Source organism: Anabrus simplex, chromosome 6 (assembly GCF_040414725.1).
Source record: "Anabrus simplex isolate iqAnaSimp1 chromosome 6, ASM4041472v1, whole genome shotgun sequence".
NCBI classification, from domain to species: domain Eukaryota; kingdom Metazoa; phylum Arthropoda; class Insecta; order Orthoptera; family Tettigoniidae; genus Anabrus; species Anabrus simplex.
The window spans coordinates 133,295,079-133,307,216 of NC_090270.1; the positions used below are offsets into that span (position 1 = coordinate 133,295,079).

A 12,138-nucleotide genomic window follows, 5' to 3' on the forward strand; every position below is an offset into this window, starting at 1 on the left:
ACCTAGGAGAATAATGGACTTGGCATTAGAGGGGTAAGAGGAGTAGAGGGAGACCAAAGACAACGATGGTTAGACTTAGTGATTGAAAGATAAAAGGTGTAGAGCTAATAGAGGCCACAAAGCTAGGTGCAAATGAAGGATTGTGGAGGTAATTAGTTAATTCACAGAGGCTTGCAGACTGAGTGCTGAAAGACTTAATTGTCCATAATGTATGTATGTATGTATGTACTCTCGTTCTCAGTGCAATTTTATTTTGGTGTAAATAAATATAACACGAGATACATTCACTTTCTTACATAAACCCACTTTATCTTCGCTACGTCTATTCCTTAACAACAAACACAACATTACGCTATTAAGGAAAAATACTGAAGCAATTTACTATCAATTCTGTCAAGTACAGATATCAGTAAGTTCTCACACTGGTCTCTTCGCCATCACACAGTTGATTCTGAAAAGTAAAGATATCAACAGTCTGTCCACTGATTATTCACTTTGCCATCACAAGGCAAGACTGACTACGCTCTCACTCAAGTCGATTATGACAAATACAGATATCAACCTGCTTTAACCCGCACTGCACTGTCTCGCTGTCTATCGACTGATTCCAACTGACTGACTTCACCACGGAGCCCAACTCTGACTCAGAGTCCAACACTCACTGACTGTCAGCCTGTCAGCTTGATAGTATTTATGGTTCAACAAACAGCCTAGAAATATAGACTTCTGGAAATGTTCTTGCAACACTTTTAATTGGAACACACAAGAGGCAATTTATTGACCGGCCTCTTGATTGGAGTAGATCAAATTTGAGTATTCTATTACATGCACACAAACCACATGGACAAGTCTGTAATATTCCTAATGTTTCTACATGTATCTGGATAATAAATCTTTACTGTAAGTTTCCAGAAACCTCCAGACTTTGAGATTAGATATATTCACAATACGTATTTGAGGTTATACAAATGTAGCATTTAATTAAAAAATTAAAATGTATTTGTTACGGAGATATCTGTGGTAGTTAGAGGTGAAAGAAGGTGGAATAGGTCTCAACTACAAAATTAAAGTTAATTTAAAACTTTAACAAAGGTTATATTTTTCAAAACTTAACAATGGTAACATAGAATTTTGAGCGTACAACAAATAACAACAGTTAAATCAGGTACACAGCAACTTTACAATTCTGGGCTACAAGCCCCAAAGTCGGAGCTCCCAGCTCACACCCACAATTCAACAAAGGGCAGAAAACCCCTTCAGTACCTGGAGCTCTTGCTCCCGCTTAACAATGTCAGGCCTCCTAGAGGCACTTTCCAAAATACCAGAAAGAGCTGACCTGCTCTCGTTTTTTACCAGCCTTATCAAAGGCCACAACAAACCTTACTCCTAACTGCCCTCAAGGCACACATACAGTGAAACAGGGGTATCTAATACCCAACCTACAGGGCCTTTGCATGAAGAAAACAAAACATCAGGATGAGTTACTGACCCAAAGTACAGAAGGAACTGGAGGCGTGAACTTGCACTCCAAAATACACCTTTAAAACCTAAGTGGCTCTAGGCCGGTACACAGGGGCTAATCCCAAACTAGGGAGGTGACCCGTATGAGAACTTTAATACATTAAGGAAGAGAAGAAACGGTTATGAAAACAGTCACCTCAGTTTCAAAATGAAAGGGAGTTCGAGAGGGTAAAGCACTCTCTATCCCCGCTTTACAGTGAAAGAAATTTGTAGATTTTACATAGACAGAAAGGAATTTACATTTAAACAAGATGGGTTACATATGAAAGGATTCGAACCCTCCCCGAGAGTTAAACTGCTGAGCTAGCAAGAAATAAAGATGTTAAAAGGCCATTACCTTGTAGAAGAACTGCTGCTAGAAGAAAGAGGCGCTTCCCGCCCCCTGCTACATATCCACGCACTGAATTAGATGTTATACTAGTGGCACCGAGACAAGAAAATCAGCAGTTTTTATACCCTCGTGGAAAATTCGAGACCTTTCAGGAATGAGTAGACACACCCCCTCAATTTTATTGGGTCGCTAAAAGTTATACATCAACATCGAAGAAGAAAGACACTATTGGTCAGAAATTAATTACAAAAATTAGTGATTGGTTAAATTCAAAACAGGTGGACAGAAAGGATAACTGTTGTCAACCCACAACCACAGAACAAAATTTAGTAAAAACAAAACTTAGGAATACAAAATTTCTTCAGGAGAGTACATCCCATTACACCAGAGTGTATTACCATAGTTTTTGGTAGAGACATCTGTTAGAGAATGTTCACACTTCTTGATCAATAAAAAACAGAAGCAAATCAAAAACACTCAGTGACCTCTTCTGATAACTAGTAGAGTTAGTTCAGTGGTTAAAGTTCTGGGTTTCTCCAGTAGAGAAGTTTCAATTGGCGCAAGATTTGAACTTGCGTCGCGTAGAGGTGTACCGCCCGGTACAGTATTAACAATAATAATTGAAGGTTTTAGGCGTAGGGATGTGGCGACCCCATCGCCCAGTGGGAAACCACTGCAGTCAGCCACCCAAGTATTGGCAGGAAAACCATAGCTATGGGGGGGGGGGGGGGGGGGGTTATGGAGGAAATGCCTACTCCCAGCCCTGACCAACTAGGGTGAACATTATCCTGGCAGAAGGCATAAAATGCCCTCTGGAACTCGTTACCTCAGTTGTAACAACACTACCGATATTGCGGTAGCCCAGCTTAATACTTCGGCTTGTGAAGTAACCATGGAGCACATGATAATCACTACTTTACCCCAGGGGGTTAATCCCCCGTCAACCTCAGTTGACACAAGCAGGTTGTCGGATTCTGGGAAACCTGTATCGTGTGCGGAGGGAGAGTTGGAGCTCCCCAATACCTCAACATCCTCAATACGCCGGTCACACAAGATTAGACCCAAGAGAACTTTTAAATTAGGAACCATCAACATACAGACCATGATCAGAGTGGGGAAACTGAAACAAGTCCTAGATGCAATGAGAGAACATGGAATTGGCATACTGGCTCTACAGGAAATGAGATTCAGAGATGAAGATATGGTGGAATCAGAAGGATATGTAATATTGAAGGGAAAACCGGGTATCAAGATGAAGCAACAGCCGTTTGTTTGGTACGGCATTTATAGTAGACCGAAGCTTCTTGAGTAGTATCATTGACTGGAGGGGTGTGAATGAGAGGCTGTCATATTTGATGATGAAAATTGGCAATAAAACTTATACGCTTGTCAATGCACATGCCCCCACAAATGATAAGAATAAAACCAAGGCAGGGACAGAGAACTTCTGGAACACACTGGATAAGGTAGTAACGGAAGCAAACAAGAGAGGTGTCACGATCTTGCTGGGGGATTTCAGTGCACAGCTAGGCACTGAAAGGAGATTCAAAGGCCCTGTAGGGGATTACCCTGTGCACAAGAGAACAAATAAGAATGGAGAAAGGCTTGCGAACGTGTGCAAAAGACACAAGATGAGAATCATGACCACACACTATAGAGCCAAGGCGAGTAAAAAGACAACTTGGGTAAGTCCGGGTAGTAGAATTGGTGAAAGGCAGGTAGACCACGTAGCGATCCGAGATAAAAACCATGCAGAGATCATGGATACCAAAGTCAGGAAAAACAGCAGAATGGAGTCTGACCACTATCTCACTGAAATCAAATGTAGATCGATACCAAACAGAACTAGGAGAAACACGAACACAAACTCGCACCAGATCGACAGAGAACTGCTGAACAAAAACCTAGATCAGTACATGAAGAACCTGACAGTGGAGAGTAAATGGGAAAGCTTAAAGGACAAGGTTAGAGAATATTCCAAATGATTGGCCACTAATAACAAGAGAAGGAAGGTTGAGTGGTGGACAGAAGAATGTGAAGAGGCACTAGAGTACAGGAGGAAGATGTGGGTAAGGTAGCAGACTACCAAGAAGGAAGAGGACCTGTCAACATTCAAGACAGCGAGAAAGATGGCTGCCAAGACGATCAGGAATGCCAGAAGGAAAAGGTGGAATGAGAGGCTGGAAGAAGCTGATCATGCGTTTAAGAAAAACAAATCACGATCCTTCTTTAAGGAGATGAAGAGCAGGATGAAGGGTTATGAGGCGAAAGAACCTCTTGTGAAAGGACAAGATGGCGAGTTGAAAATAGGTGAAAAAGACGTATGCGAGGAAATGGCAAGATATTTCAAAGATCTACTAAACACAGAAGCACCCACAGAGAGTATGACTCTACAGTACAGCAGACACATCAACCAAGGACGAGCACACACCAGAACAGAGGTTGTTGAAGGTAATCAAGGATCTCAAGAACAACAAAGTGGCAGGTAATGATGGTATATGCGCCGAGGAGATCAAATGGAGTGGTCCTGCAATGGAAGAAAGCATGTACAGAATAATAATGGACATCTGGATAAATAAGAAGATACCTAGCGACTGGAAAGAAGCCATAATGATACCAGTACATAAGAAAGGAGACAAAAGAATACTGGATAACTACAGATGTATCTCGCTGCTAAACATTGGGTACAAGATACTCTCAAGATTATTGCTGAACAGAGTGGAAGCACATCTTGAATCGACCATAGGAGAATACCAGGGTGGTTTCCGGAAAGGGAGAAACTGTGTAGAACAGATCTTTGGACTCAAGAGAATCATAGAACACAGACACGGGAAAGGAAAGGACACAACAGTTACATTTGTAGACTTCACAAAAGCCTACGACTCAGTAGACAAGAACACACTACTGAATATCCTATTCGACAGAGGATTGGATTCTACAACACATGCATTGGTGGGAGAAACATTGAAGGCTACAACCACTAAAGTAAAATACCGGAGTATGTTGTCAGACAGCTTTGAAATTAAGACAGGAGTCCGACAAGGGGATGGTCTGTCGCCAATATTATTTAACCTAGTTTTGGATGAAGTGGTGAAGCAGTGGAGACAGTTGAACAGAACCATGGGAATTGAAGGTGTACAGATTGGATATAAGATCAAAAACAATGTCATAGTGGATTGCCTTGCCTTTGCAGATGATATGGTGTTGTTACATGAGAAGGAAGAAGACGCGAAGTTGGCACTAGCAAATCTAGCTGAGACTGCAGCAAAGGTTGGTCTAAAAATAGCCTACAACAAGACAAAGGTACTGAATACGAAGACCAATTGGAATGTAAAAGGCCAAGTGGTAGAGATAGTCGACAGCTTCCGGTACTTAGGTGAGAACATCACGGGTAAAGTACAAAGCAACAAAAGTACCACAGACAGAGCTCAACTGCTGCTGAAACTACGATATGCAGCCATAACTACATATGGAAAGAACCTCTCGAGGAACGCCAAACTGCGACACTACATGATAACCATCAGGAATGCTGCATTATATGCAAGTGAAACGCTGACATTGGGCAAGAGAGCATGCATACAATTGGAGGAGGAGGAAAGAAGAATCTTGAGACATATATGGGGCACCAAAAAGCAAGGTGAAATCTGGGTACACAGATCAAGGCAGGAACTATATGAGAGTATAGAACCAATCTCGAGTGTGATAAGAAAGAGAAGGTTAGGATTTGTTGGACGTATCATGAGGATGGATGACAGTAGGCTGACGAAGATACGGAATGCAACCTGCTTAACTAGAAATAAGTGGGTGAAGGAAGTCAGAGAAGATTGGGAGACTATTGGCATAAAGGAATAATATCCACTGATGACAATACAGGATAGGTCCAAATACAAAAAGCTTGTGGAAGGTCACAGATGGACAGACACCAGGATCCAGATTCAGATCACGAAGCCGAGAGAAAGAAGAGGAGTGAGAGAATGAAGAGGTATTGGGAAGAAAGAAGACGTACCGAACAAGTCACTCGTGATCCTCAGGGGTCGTAACGAACCTAACAATAATAATAATAATAATAATAATAATAATTGAAGGTTTTACAAAAGTTAGGTTATGTGTAGAATTGGCGTACATACGACAACCTGTCTGCCTGTCCTGTGCATAGAAGTTTCTGCAATGAATAAACTAATGACTACAGGTGCAAAGGAAAAGCAAAGAACATGTGGTTATAGAGAATAGTATCTTTACCAAGCGAGTTGGCCCTGCGTTTAGAGTCGTGAGCTTGCATTCGGGTGATCGTGGGTTCAAATCCCATAGTCGGCAGCCCTGAAGATGGATTTCCGTGGTTTTGCATTTTCACACCTGGCAAATGCTGGGGCTGTACCTTAAGGCCACAGCCACTACCTTTCCAGTCCTAGCCCTTTCCCATCCTTCTGTCACCAAAAACCTTTGCTGTATTAGTGTAACATTAAACAAATAGGGGGGGGGAAAAATAGCCTTTGTTTGTCAGCAGAACATTGCAAACCATTTTTAATAATTGCGTGGGAAAGCCATAAGCAGACGAGTTAGAGGCATTCCAAGTGAGAAATGTAAGTGGACTGATAAGACATCTCTCTCTGCCAAAATACCACACTCAAAAGTGCATAATGTGAGAATTTAGAAGCAGTTTGCTTATTTGCATAATTTGTTATTTTTGTAATACGATTGTTAAAAGTTGATTTTTTCATCAAATAATACTCCTGTCTCTGATTGTTGAAACTCTTTCTAATTATTATTATTATTATTATTATTATTATTATTATTATTATTGGCGTATGGCCACAAGTTAGATACATATATACAAGTACACAGTATTTAGAAATATACGCCGACAAGAAACATGTTTCTTGGGAGCAAGATTAGTTATAGTAGAATGTCCAGTTGGGTGATCCATTGTATGGCTTCCTCTATTGGTTCCAAAATGTCACTCGGACTGCCCGTGTACGAACATCATATACATTCACTTACAATATGGGGATTGACTGCCGAGAGGCACCACAGTCGTACTCTGGTGATGAAATATGTTCCCGCTTATAACGGGCATCCCTGCATCGAGCATGATTTGTTCTCATCCGATTCAGAGTGGTCCAAAGCTTATGCTGGTAGATGATGTCCACCAGGAAGATGTTCAGCAGAAAAGATGTTGTGTAAGGAACTGTCTGTGGCAACTTTCCAGTGACTTCTCCATTCTTTTAAAGGGTGAAAATTCCCATCAGCCAATGTGTCAGCATCATGCAAAGATGGATGACGTGACTTGAGCCTCGTTATCTTGAGAACAGGAATATCGTCCAAAACAGGCAGTTTTGGGTTCATTTCTATCTTGTATTCTCGAATGAGAGCATTTGATCTTAAATCAGGCGGCATTATACCTGACAGAATTGGGAGCCAATAAAGGGGTGCGGACTGGATAGTATCAGATATTAACCGCATGCTAGCATTCAGTTGAGTATCAGCGAGTCTTATATATGAGCTATTCAGCAAAACTGGTGCACAGTATTCAGCACACAAGAAAACCAGTCCCAAAGTAGAAGATCTTAAAATCTATGCTGAGGAACCCCAACTTGAGCCACGCAATTTCTGAAGGTATTATTACATATTTTGAGCTTTTTGGACAGATTCATAAGATGTTGTTTGTAAGAAGTGTGCGATCAAGTGTAATGCCCAAATATTTTGGATACCAGCTGTGCCGAAGTTCACGGTGACAAAAACGTATGTGAAGTTTAATGCCAGCTTGGCGATTATTCGGGTGAAAACATGACACTTCTGTTTTGTTAGGGTTAGGATTCGATCGCCATTTCTTGAAATACGTTTCAAGTGAAATCAGGTCTCTTTGTAGCACTTCTTCTGTTACACTAAGGTCTCAATGTTGAGTGGCTAGTGTTATATCATCGGCATAACAGAATTTTCTAATTTAGTATCTTGTATATAGTAAAACATAATCATACATTTCCTTTTCTTAGTACACTTCTTTACATTAAGAAACATGTGATTGAGGCCTGAGTGGCTTAGACTGTTAAGGTGCTGGTTTTCTGTGTCCAAGTTGGCAGGTTTGATCCTGGCTCACTCTAGTAGTATTTGAAGATGCTGAAATACGTCAGGCCTATGTTGATAGATTTTCCGGCACATAAAAGAACTCCCACAAGACAAAATTCCGGCACCTTGGCATCTCCGGAAAACAGTAAAAGTAGTTAGTGGGACGTAATACCTGTTAAACTATTACAATTGGTTTGACATAGATTATTAGGCAAGTCATTAATCAAAATGTGCTAATCATGAATATCTCCATTATTATTCCTCATATGGTAAAAAATGCACGAAATATGAAATGATTTTACATAGCTTGTATTGTGTACAGTTTTTCAATACAGTTTATAGTCGTGGAGAAATTTGACATTTTGTATTTTGCTCCTCACAGTATTGCTACGCCACTCTGTACTAATCCGACTATCCCTGAACTTAAATAAAGAATTTGAAGAAATTCTGTTGTGTTTTTTCCATGATTTTTTTACAAGCAAAGAAAAACCAGACAGACAAAAATTGAACTGAACCCACTTTTGACATTGTTGTATACCTAGTCATCTTCATTTCCCGTTTCCAGCTTTCCGGGTCGGGTTGTGAATCAAGGACCTCCACCGCTGCCTGTCTCTCCACCACTCTTCTCCTTTTTTAAGTACATCTTCTGGTTTTCCTCCCCTCTTCTCCATGCTCTCACACACTGAATCTGTCCATCTCTTTTGGGGTCTTCCTCGTGGTCTCTTTCCTGTTAACTTCTCTGAAAACACTTTTTTTTTTTTGGCACACTCTCTTCTCCCATTCTGATCATGTGCCCATACCACTTTAGCTTTGCTGTTTCTGTCCTGTCTTGAAGTTTCAAGATTCCTGTCCTTTTCCTTATCTCTTCATTTCTAATTCTATCCTTTCTGCTCTTGCCCTCGATACCTCTTTGGAATTTCATCTCCACTGCCTGTATTCTACTCTCCTCTCGTTTTGTTGTAGTCCACGATCCAGTTGTAATAAGTTAGTATGGGTTCATAATAGGTTGAATAATGCTTTCTTACATTTCTTCATAACACCTTGGTTCCACAAAATACCCCTTACACTCGGGTAGAAGCCGTTTGCTTGCATTCTTTTCCCAATTTCCTCGGTTATCTTTCCATCTTCTGTGATCGCTCTTCCCAAGTACTTGAAACTTTTAACCACTTCCAGAATTTTACCACTCAGTTTTATCTTTCCTCTTCTTTCCTTCCTTCCTTCCTTCCCCTTGTCATCAGTATTGTTTTACTTTTCTCTGTGCTTATTTTTATCCCAAAATTTTCTATCTCTTGATTCCATACAGCTACTTGTTTTTGCACTTCCATTTCATCCTCACCCCATATCACTATATCATCTGCAGACAACCTGGCTTTTGTTGTTGCCTGTCTTCCCAATCTGTGTTTAATGTTCTTATGAATCAAAACTTGACTGAATGGAAATCTACGAAGAGAAAATTATAATTTTGTCTGTACTCATGAAATTTTTACCTCAAACTTCATTTTTATTTCAGACTAGGTATACAAATTTGAATTTCATGAAATGAAATGAATGATAGAGCATACAAAATTTTTAAAAATTGCTTACTTTGTTTAATGTCATTAGGATGTGTACTTTGGTTTTTGCAATCACTGTGCTTCAGCTTTGTTTCGACTGAAATTCTTGTCTCAGTCCTGTGGTAGAAATGAATTTACAGTGGTTAAATATTAAAATACCTCAACATTGGAGATATAAACTTTTTTTCTTATTGTTCTAGCCTTCACCATTATGATAGCTTATGCTGTTCACAAGCTCATCGTGGATGGTGTTAAAGGACATCCTCCAGTGGCAGATGTTTCTGGTATTCCTGGCCTGTTTGGGGCCTGTGTGTACTCCTTCATGTGCCATCATTCTCTGCCTGCCCTCGTGTCTCCTATAGCAGACAAGTCAAAATTATCACGTTTCCTCGCTATGGATTATGTTCTCATTGCAGCATTTTATCTGTTGTTAGCTATGACCGGTGCTTTTGCATTTCAACATTTAGATGATCTCTACACATTAGACTTTGGACCTCGAGAAATGGATTTTGCAGATACTGGTATAGTTATGAGAGGTGTGGAGTACTTCCTTGCTCTCTTCCCTGTATTTACACTCAGTACAAGCTTCCCAATCATAGCTATTACATTACGCAATAACCTCAAATCCCTCTTCCTAACAGAAGGTCGCCGTTACAGATGGTGTATAAGAAAAGTGCTTTTCCCTCTCCTTGCTGTTATCCCACCTGTCTTAGTGGCTCTTGCTACAGAAAATCTTGAAATATTAGTTGGCATTACAGGCTCATATGCGGGGGCTGGAATTCAGTATCTCATACCTGCCTTTTTAGTTGTATATGCCAGGAAGAGGACGCTTGAAGTCATTGGTATGGGTGTGAAAAACGACTTTGCTTCCCCATTCTCTGGAAAAGGCTGGGTGGTGTTTGTAGTCATCTGGGCTATAACATGTATAGTTTTAGTATCAGTTAATTTTGTTCAGAATTATATTCTTTGAACATTGTTGAATGGTTCTATATATGGTAGATAATAATACCTGACCATCGTATTTGAATTCGATACTATATTTGTGATAGGAATGGTGAATCTGTCCACATAGTGAATATGATTGCTTCACATGCTGTGGTGGTTAATGGCAGGATTTTAAATCTTAAAACCATGTTGCTCTTCTGCTATGCAGATGCCTTTTTAAAAATATTTTTTTGTATATGGGTGTATATATATATGTATACTTTATAACAGTGTTACATTTCTGTACATTTGTATTAATTGTACTGCATTGCCTGTACTGTACTAAGTTGGGCAAAAATTTCTAAGACTTATATTTAATATTATATTCTTAAAATTGTTTGGTGATGCTACTATTTCTTCCTGAAACCATGGATAACTTTTTCAGTTTATGATGACTAGCTTGTTGTTAAATCACTACATGTCATTAACATACTCTCGTGATAAGTTTACATAGCTATTTCCTTAACTTCAGAGTGTTGCATACAAGGATCATCTGTTAAATGTTCATAACATTGTTTTCAATAATTGGAGAAAGTATTCAATGACTTTCTTATGATAAAGCTGTTAAATAGCCTGGAAAAAAAAGGTTCATTGTGCTGAGAAAAGCTGGGAAGAATTGAAGAGGGATTGTTGTGGTTGTGGTGATTATTGTTTCAAGAGGAAGTACAACTTGGCAGCCATCCTCTATTAACCCTTACCCCTTGAATTAAAGTTCTCTGTGTTATCTCTACTACTCGTATTTTAAACGTGAATTTTTATCCTATATGACCTGTATTAATCTTTCACGATTTTGGAGATAGTACTTGCTTTTAAATGATGTGTTTAGGCTATACACATTTACAGCAAGCTATACTGGAGCAAATAAAAGCAATATGTACAATTTAAGACAAATTATTTTGCATTATTATTATTACGGTATTATTACTATCATTATTGCATACCGATTTGTTTTCTTAATAATTTCACCGAACAAATTATCGGTAAAAAAAACAACTGAAAAACTCTATTCAGTCTCTGGTTTCATACCTCGCGGTAGTTTGTAGGCTGAAACCACTGTAAACGGTGATTTCTTGAAATTGGGATCTGTTGATTTATAATTGTACCAGCCGTCAGCATCAGGCACCTGTTGGATTACAGTACTCAAGCCGACCATCGCCAATTCACTTTTAGGCATTGTGAAATGCTATTAGATATATTCATTAGGGTACAAGGATGGAGCAGAGGTGCGAAAATACTGTGTTTTGTGTGTTACCTGACATATACAACATATACATGACCAGAAGAGCACATGGCGACCATGTTTATGTACTATCACTCAAGCTTTCATGTGCGTGAGTGGACAGCTGACTGCTACACTGCCATCTAAATAATAGATTTTTGACTGACTCTCAAATAGTATCTGGATTCTATAAAGTTCACGCTGAACCAAAAGATAGCAGTACAGTATATCATTGTTTATTTTGTCGGCTAAGAGACGGCAGACGATCAGTGAGCTATGGAATGTCATGTCGGGTCTCGCCCGACATACGACCGGACCGGGAATATCTTAATGTCGGGCCTCGCCTGACAGACGAGTGGTAAGGGTTAACAGTCAGAAGGAAAATGGAAGAGGTATGACACTTCAAAGAATGAAATTATCTGTAAAAGTAAGGCAAGGGCCATGAAGGGTGTGAAAATGAAAGACTC

The 12,138-nt window shown here is 39.7% G+C and overlaps 1 protein-coding gene across 4 annotated transcripts in view; it reads left to right on the forward strand.

The window, feature by feature from the left end:
* LOC136875550 (transmembrane protein 104 homolog) overlaps positions 1-11,332 on the forward strand; it is a 105,606-nt gene extending 94,274 nt beyond the window's left edge. For all 4 annotated transcript variants that reach the window (XM_067149101.2, XM_067149102.2, XM_067149104.2 and 1 more), the window contains one exon: positions 9,669-11,332. In XM_067149101.2, the coding sequence (XP_067005202.2) occupies positions 9,669-10,438 (770 nt within the window). In that variant the 3' untranslated portion in view covers positions 10,439-11,332. The remainder of the gene's footprint in view (positions 1-9,668) is intronic.
* Positions 11,333-12,138: the final 806 nt, after the last annotated feature.